This window comes from Neopsephotus bourkii, unplaced genomic scaffold (assembly GCF_033783945.1).
Source record: "Neopsephotus bourkii isolate Nb327-2 ecotype Australia unplaced genomic scaffold, CSIRO-AGI_Nbou_v1 NB_1279, whole genome shotgun sequence".
Classification (NCBI taxonomy): Eukaryota; Metazoa; Chordata; class Aves; order Psittaciformes; family Psittacidae; genus Neopsephotus; species Neopsephotus bourkii.
In genome coordinates, this window is record NW_026901764.1 from 4,672,204 (window position 1) to 4,690,752 (window position 18,549).

Consider the following 18,549-nt stretch of genomic DNA (forward strand, 5'->3'; position numbering starts at 1 on the left):
CGTGCCTCGCAGCCAGAGCCCCTCTACCCTGCAAGAGACTCACACAGAACAGGGCAATCAGGGTTCGCTGCGGAAGCGGCCGAGCGCACCAGGAACGTAGTAAACCGGCGACGGAACACTAACACCCCTCGGCCCCGCCAAGCCTACCCTTAGAACGCCGCCACAGCAAGGGCGGAACGGCAGCGCAAAGGCCTGCTGGGAGCCGGGCGTCACTGCGCATGCGCGCCACCTCCCCGCGCCCCGCTCCGGTGCTGGGGTGCCCCCCGAGGGCGGTGGCCGGCTGGGGCGGAGCGGTAGCGGCGGCGCGGGGTGGCTCGCGGGCGTGTGGCGGGGCCAGGCCGCTCCCTTCCCCCCGCGGCGCATTGCACTGCGCAGGCGGCGGCACTGGCGTGATGGCGGCCGGGGACGGCGGCGACGAGGTGCGGGTGCTGCAGAATCTTCGGGGAAAGATCTGTAAGTGCGGTGCCGCGGCCGGGGCTGGCTGTGGTAGGGTTGGGCTGCGCGAGCGCCGCGGGCTGCCGCGCTCAGGTGCCCGCTCCTGCTGTGGCTTCGCGGCGCGGGCCGCCACCGCTCCCTCTCCCTCCCTGCGGTGAGGCGGGCGCCTGAGGCTGATGGGGGCGCGGAGGGGGCAGTAGCTCCTCACGGCGGTGCTCCTCGGGCACGACGATGAGGAGAGGGAGCCTCGCGGGGGCCGCGGCCGCGCTTTGGCGGCGCCGGGATGGGGCTTTGTGGCGGGCGCGGCCGGCACGTGCTAGAGGGGCCGGGCCGGGGTCTGAGCGGCGCCGCACCGGGCGGGCGGGAGGTGTGGAGCAGGGATGAGGGAGGGATGAAGGGATGTGGCGGGGCCGTTGGAGCCCCGGAGTGGCCGGGAAGCATCCGTTGCTCCGAGGTTTTCCTTTGAGCGAGCAGAAGTGCCCCCTCCCGCTCGAACTTCGGGCATCGGAGTGTGTTTGTCAAGCAGAAATTGCGAAATTATTGATGTGCAGGAAGTTGGTGGTAGAGGGCTGTTCTGGAAACGGTCATGAATGCTTCTGTTTCTTTGTGTAGCGTGTGTGCGAGTGAGAGAGAGAGGCTGGTGACTTTATTTTGGTGGTTAGGAAGTGCTGACTAAAAATGCCTATGCGTTCGGTAACGTGGGAAACCGAAGGATGAGCTGGGGAGGAGAGACCGGGGAGGAAAACAGCGTGGTGCGGCTCGGCTCGGGAGGACTTCAAAGCGAGTAGGAGAAACAGGATGTGTAGTGGCTTCCTGAAGGGGTATCGAAATACATTCATACAATTCAGATGCAACCCATTTATTTCCTTTCTCACACAGCCGATCGACTTTTTTGAGAATGAAGTGAGGCATATTGAATTGGGCATGGTGTTGTGATTGAGAGCCGGTTGTGAAAATCTGATGAAGGATTAGGCTTGGTGGAGGAATGGAGTCACGTTCACTTAAACATCGTCATGCAGTATAGACTTGAATATGTCTTCAGTAAATTGAAGACTAGGCCATGAGAACAGGAGACATAAGGTATAGCTGGAGGTGCTTTCACTCCATCTGTAGAGTTATTGCTGGCTGAGCAGACAAGGCTAAGCATACGGAGATCTCGTGTTGGTAGCAATTATAACAGAAATAGCATGTCAGCTTACCGTTAAAAGGGATAACAGTTAGTTTTGGGGCTGAGGCATTAATTCCTGAAACTGATTTATTTGACACCATTCTGCTTCCTAACTTTTATCACAGGGTTGGGTTTGTTTTGTTTTTTTTTTCCAACACTGGACAACACAACTTTCTGGAAGTTCTGCATTTTGTAGTACTTGAACCTGATAAAAGTTTTCCATTAAACATTCAAAAACAATCCAAAATGTCTCGAGACTGAAGTAGAAAATAGTTTTATTGTTCATTTTTAGTGGTCTGCAGTGGGTCTGAAGTTGTATCCTAACTTCAAATACTTGGTTACCTGGCAAAAGTAATTCCTAGGGAATACATAAAAGGTTGGTTGCTGAAGATGGACCTGTAAGAACTTCAGGAGCCTGTTTGGGAATTGAGTGGAAGTAATAGCTGCAATAAAAGATGTGTCTTAAAACTGTGTGAAAATCGCTTTGTAAACCTATTTATTTCTTCTAACAAAACAAAAACACTTTACAAAAAAAGATGCAAGTTAAATATGCTGTGGAAGTTTGTGAACCCTCCAATCCCTAGATGCTCTTTTGGCTTCTTTGCACAGCTAATACTGTTTTAAGTTTCGCTTCTTGCTAGTATTTTACTAAAGCATTTTTTTAGGAGAAAGCACTCTGAATGAGCAATATAAATAAATGTACTAATGTAATCCCTCTAGATCTGGAAGGATTGGCAGGAGCAGACCTCACTTCGGGAAGTTGATGTTCATAGTCTGTAAGAATTCCTTGTAACATGTATCTTAAAAGAGGGAATACATTTTGGTGCCAAAGCTTTGCTTCCTACTACAAGACTTTCGACACTGACAGTTTCGTATATGTTGCATGACAGTGTGGTAGTTTTAACCAAGTAATGTCAGTTCTGTAATTCTACATGTATAGAAAACACCATCTGCAGTGAGTTATTTTTTATACCGTTGTTTCACAATACACAAATAGATGGTATAATCTAAAGTTAGCGATATTATACAATCGTCACAACAGATACAGAATTGAGGCATATATTTAAAGGTGGTGAAAAAACAGAGCAGGAACATCTTTGCAATCCATGGCACTCTGTTTCGTGAGATACCAGTGTTCGCAGCCAGTCTCCTGCCTCCGGTTTTCAAGCAAGAGGTAAGGTGAACTAGTCTTAACAGTTTAAGACCTTATTATTCTATTTATTTATTTTTTTCTATTTAAATGTAGTATTACACTTTAGCAGGTTTCCACCAGAAATCCACTGAAGGTCTGTCTGTAATTAGTAACAGCTGTCTTGTATAGGTGGCTCTGCATTTTGCATCATAGTAATGACAGAAACACTTTACAAAGGTACGTGGATATCATGTAGTTTTAGTCATAGCTTATAGTGTAGTGCTTTAAACTGTGTCATTATCTTACCATTTCATGATATCCAGTAGTACAATTTTAGGTGATGTTAATTGCTTTGATTTTTGGTGTGTTAACTGAAACTTAGTGGCGCACTTTGAAAGTGTCTCTCTTGTGTCCTAGAACCCATTTGGCAAAATTCAGGATGTGTTCCTTTTCACACTTCTTGCACTGAATTGTTAATGCTACTTGGCTCTCTCTGATTATGCTGCATTCCTGGAGTGGATGTAATTGTTGCTGTATAATGTTTAGTCCTGTGAAGTTAATACTTTGTGTGCATAAACATCTTCTAAATTTCTTTGTTCTGGGTACCTATCAGAGGATGTACACTAATTGTGCACTTTGACTTGACAGAGCATATTGTGAATAGCATTTCTCTATCCCACCTCCTGCTTTAGCTTATGCACTGTTTAATAGGGAACAAGCTTGAGCTTGATGTTTTTACGTCGTATCTACATTTAACAGATGATGTGCAGGCAAGGGAATTTTACAGAGCTGTTGAATTTGGTAGGTTGCTCCATTGGTGTCGGTAACAGCTAGATGTTGTACAGCTAGATTCCTGTTGCTGTAACACTTGAGGTTTTTAGCGCTGAGCTTTTCCCTTTTGGTCAGGCTTGATCTAACCTTGTTTTGAAGTGAGGTTATGCATAGAGAACCTAAACAATATTTTCTAAATATTTTTAAATCCAAACATACACATATAATTGGCCAAAGTGAAGGTTTTATTTTTTAATTAGATTTTTTCTTTTTTTTTTTTAATTATTTTTTGCTATTTTCCCTGAGTAGCTGAGTGGCAATAAAGAAAGCTTATAAGTCAAGTAACTAACAGCAATTGTAAACTTCTGTCTTGAAAAAATAAAAAGGTTAATATTTGTTTAGTGATGCGTTTCAGGGTTCCCTGATGAATTAGGCTATTACACATGTCATGTGAAAATAATTTCTGGTTTAAGTTAGTCCCATGACAGAAAATGGTGAATTTATATGGTTAATATATAATAGATAAATCTTTTATTGCTGCTGTTTCATCACTTGCACATTTCACCATTTGAACTGCAGGTTTGGGTGTTACACTGTATGGTTTTAAATGACAGCCACTGTGAAGAGGCTTGAAATATAGGTCCACAGTTAGATCTGAAATTGGTTTAATTTACCCCAAAACAGTATTATTTGGTTTATATATCATACTACCTACACTTTCTAAACAAACCCTTGGAAAACACTGGTATACATTTTCTAACATGCTTCTTGTACTTCTTACCTTTTTCCTTTGCATCCTTTGGACAGTGAAACGTTGTCTTCAGAATTGCATACTTAATAAATGCACTGAGAGTGTAAACATTCCAGCAGATGTCTTGTGTTGTTCATGCTTCATTTTTGTGTGGGCACTGTAGCCGTAAGTTTTTTGAGAAAAGGTAAGCAAAGTGTAACCAAAGACTTGTAAGTGATATCTGGGAGTTGCTTCCTGCCCCTTTTTTTAATTTTTAAGGAAATAATCTTGAAAGAGTTGGAGCACTGTATGGCTGAAAAGTCCCACAGTCATAGGTATCAAGAGGTGTTTGAAAAGATGTGAAATCTCATGATCTGTACTTTACTTGATAAGTGCTCTGAGGTTACTTTTAACTCGACTTTGGGAATCACCCCCCCCAACTCTCAAAAACGTCAATAAATTTGTGCCTTAAAGTTAAACACTTGGGCTACAAATTAAAGGTTTTTATCTCACTAGGAAATCAAAACTTCTATTTCTTTGGGTGGAAAGTTTCTTTTAATACTGTAGGATTTCAGTGTAGTAGACTTAAAAATTGTGATTTATGTAGGAATATTTAATTTTTACTCTTTTAAGAAAACATGAAATGACTATAATTATAATTTCCTTTCAAAGTCCACTTTACAGTGCCGACTAAGTAATGTTATATCTTGGGTATTTTATGTAAAAAATAGGATGGTGAAGGTACAGAGTATTAACTAAAAATAAGAATTCTTATCAGGAACAACTGACCTACAGTTCATGCTTGTTAAATACTAACTACAGTATATCAGAAGCTCTCTGAGGATTACTAGCCTCTTTCATGAAGTTATTTTTGTGTTTTCTTTCATAGGTTTTATTAAAACAGCCGCCTTTTTATAATTTTTTTTTCTTAAGGCAATGTTCAGTCATTGATGCTATTCTTGGTTCTTCTGCAGTATCTCATTTAAGAGTAATGTTGAGTTTAGTCTCTTTTTTGGAGGCTAGTGGCATTAAAAACTGGTTCTGTTCATGACTCTCAGTCTGTCAACGTTAAGTGTGGTATTTAAGAAGTAATATGTGTACTTCCTCCTCTCCCACACCCAAGTTGATGAAAAGCTCATTGATGGTTCTGAGAGCACAAGTTTTAACTGTGGAAATTACTGAAGAGTCTGTTCATGCTTTCCATCGCTGTACATATCCCTGACTTGTAAAACATCATGCATGAAGTTCAGTCTCTCTTCCTGTTAAACTGTCACACTTGCAGCTCTGATACAGTTATGGTAGCCTTTCCAATACCAGACATTACTTATTTAACTTTCAAGGCTGTAATGATCTATTTAGCAAAGGGGGAGAAAACAAAGTTCTGGTTTTATGTGTTAACAGGATAGACAATAAAGCTTCTTCCACAGTTCTTCGTATTGGCAATTTTTTATAAAGAATCTTGCGTATGATGCTTCGCATCTAGTTTCAGGCTGTGGTCTTTGAAAGTTGAGGCGATACTTTATTCAGACATGATAAGTAATTAAAACTCAGTACTTTGATGTAGTCTTCATCCTATTGCTCCTAATACCTTATGTAAAGTTTAGATTCCCATTTCATTGGGAAAGGTATTTCTGCTAACAAGTAAGAATGAATACTGCTGCAAAGGGTCCTGGTTAAGACCTAATAGAGAATACAATTCTGATTGCGTGTGTTTAAGATAACAAAGTGCAACAGGAACAGAGAGTGACTACTCGGTGATTAGGAGCCTCTCATGAGAGAGTGCCAGAAAAAGCTTGCCTTGTTTCTTTTAGCAGAATAAAGGGTGAAGAGGGTCTGTCTGCTCTCTTCAGAGAAGTTCACAGGGGAAGGAAACACCCGGAGGCGGGGGACAGGGGACGGACACACGCCTAACTGTTTAGGCTAAAGGATGGTGTTGCCATAAATAAATACAGGTGTCTGTGACATTCGGATTGTGGAAGACCTTTTCAGTTTGTGCACTGGGAACTGGTTTTTGCTGTATCTACGCAGAAGTAACCATTTCTGGAAAGGGCTGCCTGATATCTGGTGTGTGTTATTACAGTAGTCTGGACTCAATACCCAGCAAATCTTTGTAGTCCTGTGTTGACAATCATCCTGTCTCATTAGAAACTTCCTTTTCCACTTCTTATTCATGTTGCATTTAGTCAGTGGGTGATTTATTTTTTTTTCCCTTCCTCCTACTATGTAATAAAGACTTTATGGGTAAGTTCTTGTTAATCGTCTTCCTTTAGCCAAAGTATTTGCAGAGAAAATACCAAGTGAACAATAGGTTAGCTAGATCATGTCTTGGTGTTATGACCTAATGCCATATCACCTCAGGCTGCAAGCTTCTCAGATTTAGCAAGCTACACAGGGTCAAGCCCAGATGAGACCTCTCAAGGGAAAGTGCAGGTGCTGCAGGAAGTGGTGCTCATGAGTCAGTGTGCTGTCCTCTTCCTGTCGACTCTCCTTCCACGTGAGGTTGGGTGTAGCAATTTCTGTACGCTGTTGGATCTTAGGAATTGAAAGTTAATGTGGAAATGCATGCTAATTAAATGGGAAAGTAAATTTTGGACACACTGTAAAATTCTTGTGGCTAATACTGTGTGGGTTGCCCCTGCCCCAAATATTTACAGATTTTTTTTTTATTTACAGATGATGCCAAACACTTGGTGCCCAACAAAATGAGAGACTTTTTCTGTACGATAAACTTGGACCAAGAAGAAGTTTTCCGTACGCAAGTAGTTGAAAAATCTTTAAGGTAAGCTTAACTTTTAAATGGAGATGATAAGCAAGACTGCTCAGTTCAGAATAAAAACAAGATATGTATCAACATGCATGAGCTTTTGCTTGTACCACAAAAGAATGAGAGCTGACTTGTAGCAACTACTCAGAAATGTTACGGCAAGTGTAAATCATGACAGTAGTTGAAAGGAGACAAAACTGAGGCTTGTGAGTAGTACAATGCTTTTAAAATGAAGCATGCTTATTTCACTATTACTGTATTCTGTTCTACTGAGCAGCGTAGCATTCTTTTTCTTGCCAAGTTGTTTTCAAGGGAAAGATACTTGATTGCTCTTTGTGCCATTTCATACTTCTGACATGCAGTTGGTCTGCATTGATGGAATTCTGCTTCTAGTGTCTGTCTTGTAAAACCTTTTTCTAGAATAAAGGAACCAGATCTTTTCCATGTATTACAGTGGTGTGTGCTGTGGGATTTCCCTCTGAATAGGCATCATTCTCTCCTGAAATTCTTGTTTTGGGAACTGTAATCAGTACTGACACAGAATGGCTTGCTTTGTCTTCCTGAGCTGCACTTAGCTGTAGGTTCTGCTGCTATCTTAGAGCCTTACAAGTGGTCAAAGAAGTCATAACATAGCTGCAGTGTGTGCTTTCATGTCTCAGAATTCTTCAGTTCACCGGTGATCCATGCTGAAGCATTGTTGCAACTGCATTGTTCAGAATATCTGAGTGACAGTTTCAGTTACTGGGAGGAGACATTAAACCTTCCTCTTTAAATCCAGAAAGCCTGTTCAAGCTCTTAAAAAGTTTTCCTGTTCCAGGGGTTTTCTTAGTGTTTGTTCTTTGAGCTGTCTCACTAGGTGTTTCCAGGTGAGGAGCACCATACTGCTCATGTGGCAAATTCAAGTAGGGATTTTTATGTTTTCAGAATGTTGTTTTAAGTGCCTTCTTAGGCTTCTGTATGAAAAGCAAGCACCATGTACATGCAGTCAGGAGCAACTACTTTGCTCATACTCCCAATTTGTAATTGCTGTAGTCAGACCCAAAAATCTAATGCAAAAATCAGATGCAAAATCTAACTGGCTGCAGTTAAGACTGAGTTTGTTTTGGTAATCAACTGAGTAATCCTTCAGGGAAAGATGTTAAAGACTATTGATAGAGCAGATATTTAAAATTTCCCCTTTGAGTAGGCTGTAGTTGGATAGGTAGAAGGGAACCCAGTGTATCATTTAAAAAGGACTTTACCATCAGATTTTTGACATGTTAATAATTGAAACCCTAACAGTTACTGCTGTGCTTGGAAGCAATACCTGTTTCATTTAATGTTTAGGCAGACATTATTATGTTCTGTTTAAGATTTGTATACTTCAGTCACCTGATAATAGAAGTATCAATTGCACAGTAAAACATTTGATATCATAACATTGATATTTGATTTGACATCAAAACTTTTAAAAATAGTACCAAAGTTTTAACTGAAACTTGATTAAATGAAAATAATGCCATTAATACTTTACAGAGGAAGAAAAATTTCACTATTAAAAAAGAACCCAGTTTTGGGGGGGATGTCTGAAGTGACATACATACGTCAGCCTCAAACTGAAAATTTTTCAGGTGGTATGAAATTAATATTTCTAAGTTGAAAACATTTTATAAGGAGTCATAAGTCAGTGTTCTGGATGACTCCTTTTCTGTAGGTGCCTTGCTGTCTTCACTCACTGCATAGGGAGCTCCATCCCCTGAATTATGTCTCCATTAAGTTAGATTCACAGCATGCATTGGGTTCCATACAAACCGATGAAATGAAATGTAATAATAAAAGTCATCCTCTATTAGCAGCAACCAGATTGGGTGCTTACATTTGATTACTAGTGTGTATGCAGTTATGAAGGCTGGCACTTGTTCCAGAAACTTAATTATACCATCTTGTTGCTTATTAATGTGTTCAACTGGAATACTATACTAACCTACAGCTACTGGAAGGGAAGATGCAAGCTACAATCTCTTATTAGTTTGAGAACTTGGTAAATTGCTTTTCAGCAAGATACAGTACAGTATAATTTTAGTCATAAATACAACTTTGAATGTAATTGTTTTGTCTTATATTATTTGCTTGCATTTTCTTACACACATAATTCACAGTCTGTTTTTGTCACTGCATTCTGGGTTGCAAATTTATACTAGCTGTAATATAAATTATATGCTATGAATATCCATTAGATAAACATCTGTGGAAGTAACTGTCACTAGAATTAAAATGCTGTTTGACTACAGTGACTTAAAGCTAATGAAGAAACGTATTTTTAAAATGTGCAAGTAGAATTTGGCTTCCACCGGCACTGGGACTATTGTTTCAGTGCAGATGCGAAGCAAATAACTTTTCGAAGTTAGACAAACATGAATTAATACTGAAGTGAAAGAAGGATATGTTGACTAATGACTCAAGAAACATTTCCCGACACAGTGTGGGATTTCTGTGGGCTCTGAAGAAAGAATTTTTCTTTTTACCCTTGGAAAATTTAAAGAACAGCTGTGAGGCTCCTGAAATTTCCATGGTCAGATATGAGGAACTGGGGAGGGGTTGTGGTGTTTGCGTTTCATTTTATTATTATTATTATTATTATTTAAACTAAATTAAGTTGTTTTTTTTTTTCTTTTTTTCAAACTGAACTTTGTGTGAAAGCAAGGTCATACCAAACTTCTTTTGTTGATATAACTGTTGCATTTATCAAATGACAGATCTAGGGGCATTGTTCCGTTTCTGTCATAGAAGTGCCAGTTTAACAAGGAAAGGAAGAACAAAAAGTATGTCACACATTTAAATTTAATCTCCTGTATTACTGTAATCCAGTTCTTCCTGAATGACAGTCTGGTTTTCCTTTGAATTAGCACTATCTTCTAATTTTGTATCCGTCACAGTCTTTAAAGTTCTTGCATCAAAGTCACAAATGAAAGTACTAAACTGACTGAATCCCTGAGGAACAGGTTGAATAAGCTCTCCGTTTTAATTATTCCTCATTGGTATAACATATTGTACCCCTTCATCCAGTTTTGTGTCCACCTTAAAATTTTTTTATAAATTGTTTGTATTCTCCAACTTAAATTTTCTCTCTGTGCCTGGTATTTGCTAAAGAATAGTCAACAACTGATTCATAAGGCAGTGGTGTTAATCTAGATAAGGAAAAACGTGTCAGTGTGAATAAAGCAATGCATTATATTCTGGTTATACGTGTGCTACCGACCTGCTCCTTGTTGCCAAATCTGAGACTTCATGTGATGTTGAAGTTTAAATGATTGCTAGTGGCTGATCACTCTTTTGAGGGGGATGGAATATAGTGGTGAAATTAGCTCACTTTAGCAATAGATCTAGCTGCTAAATAGGTTTTTGGAAGTCTCTGCTACTAGTCTCCAACCCAGACTATGTATCTGATTATAATAGAATGAGCAGAGTTACATAGATACAAGAATAGGGACTTAACACTGAGCAATATGCAATTGCTGATGTATGTTGTAGCCTAGTGTTCTTCTTAGGATGCCCGACAGGCTGAATTAGTAGCAGTGTCTCCTTGATATCAATGCCAGATAGTTCACCCACAGTTCACTCTTTTTGCTGTTGTTATCTGTTTACACTGGTGCAACAGTGTAGCTATTAGAGGATCCATATCACAGAATAGACCTAAGTTTAAAATAATCCTTTGTTTCATCTTTTTTGGTACAAGTTGTTGTGTCAGTACAATTAAAACGAGTAGCAAAGGTAATAAGGAAATTAAGGCTGCTTAGGGCTGCAGTGCTGCTAAAGGTAGTGCTGATGCCGGCAAGAACACAGCTCTCAAAATCAAAGCTGAATTTGGCAGCTTCGAAATAAAAATAAAAAAAAAGCAAGGAGCTGAAAAAACACATTTTTCATCTGAGAATTCTTGAATTATTTCACAGTGTAGTGCAAAAGCTGATTTGTCTTCTTTGAAACCTAAGGTAAAACGTCTGTTTGAACAAAGGAACAATTTCACTTGTGAAATTCTTTATAACAAATTCCTGCAGTTAAACTTCCTGTTTTTCAATATCAGTTCCAGAAATTTGGAATACCAGATTTTTCACTTGTGTCCTTTTCCACTTTTAAAGGTAGTTATCGGCTCCTCCCTTATTTTTAACTTACTACCACCGGTCCTTAAGCATTTGGTGCTTTTTCTGTATTTGTTTGGAGGGAAGAGATTAGGGATATCTTATTTGTCCTGATATCCATTTAGGTAGGCAATAATATGAACTGATCCAAACATAAGCATGTTTGTATTAGTTTAATAAAGTAGTATAACAACACAGTGTCAGAAAGGGAATTTACTGGGAAACAAAAAAAAAACCCAACAACCCAAAATCCAACCCTCAAATCTGGTCTGGATTTGGTAGAACTGTCATCACAGTACTTTTCTGTAGAAAGAAAGTGGAAGTTAAAATTAGTTTTGTGAAGCCGAGAACCTTTTCCTGATGATGTTAACACATTGTCATTGAAAGTATTTTAAGTCTTTAAGAATCCAGTAGTTCCAAAACAACAGTGTTGGTATGTTTTTTTGTGGATGCACTTGATTTTCAGAATTCACAGCTTGCAGTCACAGAAATAAAAGTGGTTTTGTTTGAAATGCAGCATTCTGGCTGCTGCCTATGATCACATCAATAAGTATTCCTTAAGTTGAATGAAAACATAAATTCCTTGAGTGAAAATACTAACCCATTGTGTGAAATATGTCTAACATAGACATATTCTTGGGTCTAAAAAGATCCATAGTCTTTGTATGTAAAGGGCTATGCAGATGGAGATTAATATTTATTTTTTCCACTTTTCTGTTTTATAGTTCGTGATGCTTCTTTTTACAGGTCTGAATCTTTGGGCATCAAATTTGACACAGAAGTTACAGCTAAACAAATGTCAGTTAGTGAAGTGATTAATAAGTCATGTTTCAAAGTAATTTAATCTTGTACTGAATGAAAAGGCAACCTAAAACTTGTGAGGATCTCAGGAAGTCATTTGGGGTGGTAGAGAACCAAACAGAAAAATTTCAAGGCAGAAAAATAGAACTGAAATTTCAGAGGAAATGGCACTTTCTTTGTATGTGCTCTGTGCTCTGATTTTTTTTTAATTTATTTATTTTTTAATTATTTTTTTCCCTCTGGTTTGAATATATGTAAGGCATTCTCAGGAAGTTTTAACTTGTGGTGCTATTTTATGTTATTGTAATAAAATGGTTGTGGATGGCTTTGATGATAGGTAAGTATACTGCTGAAGGCCAGGGTCTGGGATTGCAGTAAAAATGCAGCATTTTAACGTTCGTCTTCTGTGTAAATTGCATAAAGTGTTTTTATGTTTTAACTTTCAGTCTTTCTTTTCAGCCCGTATTTTGGGGAAGAGTTTTACTTTGAGATTCCAAGAACATTCCAGTGGTTGTCCTTCTACATTTATGATAAAAGTGTTTTACAAAAAGACCTGCGTATAGGTAAGTTCTGGAATAGTGTCTACATATTTTGTAACATTTTCTTATTTTCAGTATCATTATCTATAGTATTAAGGATACAATTATTGAAGTGATGCATTTTTCAAAGCAGTTTATAGTGCTCTTAAACTAAATGTTCCTTTAAAGTTTGAAAAGCAGGATTTTTTTATTTCCTTACTTTATTCTATTATACTGAAATACATTTATTTTTTTAGGTTAATCGGACATTCTATATTCTTAAAATTATACCCTCAATACATTTTTTTAAAATATTTTTTTTCCTTTGCTTCTGTTTCAGTGGAATATTTGCATGATTGTCAGTACCTGTAGGACTTTAGAGAGTAAATTGTGGAATAATTCCACAGTAATTGCAATTGTGGAGAAATTCTATTTATAGATCTTACTTTTATTCTCTCAAAGCATTTTGCAGCAACTTATGTAGCTTAAGTGAAAAATTACAGGAGGTGGATTTCCCCTCTTCCCCCCCACCGCAGCATAATGGGTCTGTTGCAGCTGCTGTGTGGATATTGTTGCTGTTAAGGTCTAACAGTCTGCTGTGGAAGTAGTTTTCATATTACTTGAATTGAGGAAGGAAATAATTTGCACCAGGATGCCAGATAATTTAGTATAATGATAGCTTTCCAAATAGCAATCAGAAGCGTAAAAGGCATCTACTTCCAGTTTTCTATTTAAACATTCTTCAGCACGATTACTGTTCTCTCACATCTTCATTGTGTTATTTCCAGCTACAAGCATGCTCTTTATTTTACCTAATCTTGTTATTAGTGATGTCCAAGATAACGCATGGTAATTACCTTAATTGGGCTTTATATGAAGTATTTTTATGCTTTACTTATGCTTCACGTTCCTTGCTTCCTTAAGCTTTTCGTGCAGCAGTATTAGCTTAAAAAAGTTTAAAATAGTTTTACAAAAAATCAGACTTCGAATACATTTAAATATTTTTCCTATTCAGGTGAATGTGATGTTTATGCTTATCTCTCCCTGCTCCCGTCCCCTAGGAAAGGTGTCAATCAAAAAAGAAGATTTATGCAAATACACAGGAAAAGAGAACTGGTTTATGCTTCAGCCTATTGATTCTAATTCAGAAGTTCAGGTAACTATTAAATCGCACATTTATATTTAAAAAAATTATAGAAGTGCATGTAATGGTAGAAGTTTCTCATGAGCTGTAGCAGGTAGATGTTAGCATTTGTGTAATTCTCATGAGACAGTTGTGTTTTTCAGCTTGATTAGAGAATGATGCATATTCTACACTTCTAAACTGGCTGTATTGTTCCTTATGATGCTTAAAACTGGCAGAAGACTTGAAGCAACTGTTGAGGAAATGTCATAACAGTATTTTGATGTCTAAAATCTTTGCAAGAGGAGCTGTTTACTTGAGACAGGTGAATAATTTAGGAAACTACTGAATCTTTTGGCAGTTGGTAGTCAGTTTGGCGTTATGTGAAATAATGACAGATTATATAACTCAAAATGCTTAAGGTCACCAGAAATGGAGGTACTTGTGCTCATTTTATTTTGAAATACTTTCTGTGTTCAGTATCAAATAACTTGCACTTGGGAGTTTTAATTTGGTCTGTGGTTCAAGTTCTTCTGACAGGATTGTTCCAATAATACATAAAAATGAGATGGCTCTAGAAGTTGCAGCAATTCTTTTAAATTTGAGGAAGAAAACAGAATACAATATTTGGTATAATGAACAATCTGTATACCAGGTACATTGATGGTAGAGGTGCAGATTGAACATTGTGGCTTGTAGTTGTACAAAATCCATACCAAGCTGTAAGTGTATGAGAATGGCTGATTTCTCCTTAATGCTTTTAACAAAAACCAGACTGCATAGCCATGTTTATAACCTGGTTGCATTTTATGTCACAAGTTGTGATACAGATCTGCAGATCAGCCGCTTCTGGAAATAATCGTACTGCTCTCAACAAACAATACAACAGAAATTCACCTCAAACTCTCCATATATGTCAGGCAAATACTTACGTAGAGCCATGTTACTGTAGTCAGCATGGTACTGAATTTTGAACGAACTACATCTACAAATATTTTTCAAGAGCAGTAAAATAGATTATTTTACTCCTACTGATCAGTGTAGAACACCCAATTTGTGTTTTGTTTGGTTTGGGTGTTTTTAAAGCAAAAGGTTGACGTTTAGGCTCTTCATGAGGTCTGCCTGCTAAAAGTAGTTAAGTCAGCTATTACAATACATACTACTAATGTCTTTTCATTTGTCATTCAAGAACTTTGCCTTGTAAGGCTGTTGGCATGCTTCTCAGTATCCTGTTTTTATCCTGTAAATCTATTTTTATAGTTGAGTTTCTCTACTTGACAAATACTTTCTTAATGTACCTGTGTTCCAATCCATGTAGTTAACAGTTTGCAAAACACTTGGCATGCTTCCCAATATAGTTACACTTAAAACTTCCTTATAAAAGAAACTTGATTTCTCCTCTCATGTGACGTACAGAGAAAGAAACACAGCCCTTGCCCCAGGGGATTTACAATAAAAACATTGCAGTTTTATGTCAAAATGTAGATGCTATAGAAATGTGTGCAAGGTCAGCTAAGGGTTTTACTTCCATTTTAGTGCTGTACAGCAAAACTGCAGTTCAGATTGTAGCTTGCTTCCCTTGCCACATTCTAAAATTACTTTCCAGGACCCTTCCCTAAGAATCATAATAGTGGTCAGACCAGTGTCATCTGATCTTCCCTTTAGCAACCAGACAGATTACAAGAATATGGAAGAGAACATCGTTTAGAGGAAAGACTTTGTCAGTATCTGGTTACCTGAATTGTGAAAACTAGCACAAATTGCCAGGCACTGAAATGAGTAGCAGTGTTGTTCAGGCAGTAGATGTTCGTTGTAAGGGTACGGTACCTAATTTTGGTAATTTCAAGTAAATGCCATATCATGGTTAGGAATTTGTGAATTGTTTTATTGAGAGGGTACAATAGGCTGGCCCTTCCTGAGTTCTGAAGCTGATCCATGCTGTGCCATCATTTATGGGTTCTTTTTCTTACTACATCTTCCTATATCAGAAAAAGAGAAGGAGGAAGCCTGATTTAGCAATTACTACCACCTCTTCCTTTCCTATGTGATTTCTGTTCCATGAAGCAGACTTTGTGAGATAGTTGAAAGCTGCACTGGGATGCATAGTAAATTTCTAAATGATCTTCAGTCTGGTGCAATGGACAGGATATTAAATGTTGGTTGTTATGGCTACTGCATACTGTTGTGCTTTTCTGAATAACTCTTAACTGCCTTCAGAGCCCAAGGTCATATTAGACCTTTCTCCTGAAATGCTCATAAATTCGCTCACTATTTGCTCAAGTGTTCATCCCATGCTTGGAACAAAAAGTAAGAGGGACTTTTGCTCTTGTGCTTTCTCATGCTGGAAGAAACATTTTGTGTGTGTGTGTGTGTGTGTGTGTATTAAATCCGTGGAGGCTTGTCCAACTCATGCGCTGTCTGCAGCTGAGGATAATGCTTCTCTTTAATCATTCTCTCTTAAAGTTTAAATGGATTCATCTTACTCTTATTGCAGGATATGTGCTTTAGAATAGGTATTTGCTTGAAGTGGTTATATTGGAATTACCTTAAATAGCTTCTAACTGTTAACTACGTTATTGCTTTAATTACTACTTTTAAAATAAAGGCTTTTAAAACTGCTTGTGTATCTTTTTCTTGTTTTGTTTTTTTTTTTTTTTCCCAGGGAAAAGTTCACCTTGAATTAAAACTGAATGAACTGATAACAGATAATGGATCGGTGTGCCAGCAACTAGTAGTACAGTAAGAAAATACATTAATCCTTGAATATTTAGTTGTTTATTAGAACATTGTGTAATGTGTCTCTTAGTACTAATATAATTTTTCTTTTTATGACTTTCCTTGGAGCCTACCTTGCTGAGGGAATGGCTATATGCTTATGAAACTCATGCAGAAGTTGTTCACAACTGTACATCTCTCTTCCTCCTAAAGCACTCACTTTTATTAGAACTCAGTGTGACTATCTGTTGTAATTAGTTGAGTGTCTTGTAATTCTAATTGAATTTGGTCTGCTGCAAAAGCTGTGAATACCCACTGCAGCTGGCAGCCAGAACTTCCAGTACTGTGCTTGCTGACATAATTAAGCTGGTGATGGTGATGTTTGGAATAATGTGAAACTTTTCAAAGTGATGTTTTGGTTTGCCATGTGAAAATCCAGTTTGAGTTTTGCTTCAGGATTATTTTCTCATGGTTAACCATGATAAAGAATGTTTATAGAAAAAGAAAGTATAGGAATTGCTGTTCTAGAGAGGTTTAAGGTTGCCACATTTCAGTAAAATTTCTTAGCAGCAAGCTGGGGAGTTTTCACTACCAAACTTAATTTTGAATCCAAAGTGTAAAGGCATTACACCATGTCAAAGAGCCTCATAGCAACAGTAAATTTTTTTGTGTTATGTTTTTTCAAAAAATACAAACTTCACCAATATTAAAGAAAAAGCTTGGAATGACACGTATCAGAATCTACTAACCAGTCCGTTCTATTATTATTCTTAGAGCTGTGTTTGATAATGGTCCTATGTGATCGCTTTGGGAATCTGGATATACAGGTTATAGATGTTAGTCAGAGAAGACCAGAATTCCACATGTACTGGTCATTCTTTTAATTCATTATCAGACAATGTATTTAAGGCCAGAAATTGGTAAGAAGGTAATGCAAATACAGCTGTACAAGAATGTTTTGACATTCTCATTAAAAGCTTGTCTGATAAGGGAATACTATAGAATACCAGCTTCTCTAGAGGCTAATTGTGTCCTTTATTCTTGAAAAAGTCTGACAGCCTGCTAAGTCACTTCCTTCTGAGAATCTCTTTGCTATCATTGAGGAGACCAGTGGAAACCAATGACTTGCAGAGACTCAGTGAGATTGACAACATTCTCTTGTGCCTCTTCTTTATGTTCTCAGCATGAGTAAGGTTCAGGAAAACAAGCCAGCCTTACTGCAGTTTTTTATTTGTAGTGTTTCAGAAGGACACAAAGATGTTTCTGCACTTGTCTCCAAAGAGGTTGTGGGATAGATCCTGTGAAGGGTATGGACACGGGGGTTATAATGACTTAAGGGAAAATTAAGATTAAAAACTCTAAAGGTACTAAGATTCTTTAATTTTGCTTTCCAGCAGTGTTCATTAACTTGCATTTATTCAGGAAGTGAGGATATCTTGTTTTTTAAAATCTTCTCTGAGAATTTAGTATGAAAGAATGGGTTGTATTGTGAAACTCAGAGGGGAAACGGTGTGTGGTCTTCCGTTTCTCTCAGTGACCAGATCAGCTCCAGGGAGCAGGGGTAGACTGTTACACATTAAATTTTGCTAATGTAATTTTTGTTATGAAGTTTACGTTAAGTTTTTTCTGTTTTAGTCAGCTATCTAAACCAAGATGGGTAGCTTAGTTGGAGCAAAACCTAGCAAAATAATCTTTCTGCTTCTCTGTTACTATGAAAAGGGAAGCCAGTTCTGTGATAGAACTAAGCCAGTGAAACTGGTAGTGCTTTAGTGGCTGTTGTAGGCTTATAATTCAGTTAGGATGTGGAAATGTGCTTGAAGTCAATGTATATTTGTAACTTAAAGATAGTTCTGAAGGTGTTTCCACTTGTATAGCAGGTGGCAGCTTGGTTCATTGGGAGTCCTGCTGCTCTTATTTTTGTATCTGACTTACTTTTTATCCAACAGAATGAGAAGAGCTTTTCTCTTGTGCTATCAAAAGCTGACTGGAGCTTTATGATTTTGTGATTTATTTCCAACTTAACTTTCTGATAGATATGTTAGGGGTTTTTTTTCTATTTTATTTTATTTATATAGTCATGCACTCTAGTCCAAGTTAATTTTTATTTTTTAACTTATTTTTAAAGCATGTTTAGGTTTTTCATATGATGAAGAAAAGTTGCTTTAGAAAGTTGCTGTTGCAGACAACAGATTTGAGTAGGAAGTGGGTTGCTCACTGTACCCTCTCTTAGGATCTCTTCTCATGATGGAGTTAACTGATCAAAAGGAAGCCAGGGTT

At 38.1% G+C, this 18,549-nt stretch overlaps 1 protein-coding gene across 3 annotated transcripts in view; it reads left to right on the forward strand.

Annotated features, from left to right (window-relative positions):
- Window positions 1-233: 233 nt before the first annotated feature.
- The window catches only part of RASA2 (RAS p21 protein activator 2), a 45,743-nt gene continuing 27,427 nt past the window's right edge, over window positions 234-18,549 (forward strand). For 2 of the 3 annotated variants that reach the window (XM_061365225.1, XM_061365227.1), the window contains exons 1-5: window positions 234-453; window positions 6,910-7,015; window positions 12,376-12,479; window positions 13,496-13,590; window positions 16,220-16,296. In XM_061365225.1, coding sequence (XP_061221209.1) covers window positions 393-453; window positions 6,910-7,015; window positions 12,376-12,479; window positions 13,496-13,590; window positions 16,220-16,296 — 443 coding nt within the window. In that variant the 5' untranslated portion in view covers window positions 234-392. The remainder of the gene's footprint in view (window positions 454-6,909; window positions 7,016-12,375; window positions 12,480-13,495; window positions 13,591-16,219; window positions 16,297-18,549) is intronic. The other variant, XM_061365226.1, reaches the window with a different exon arrangement.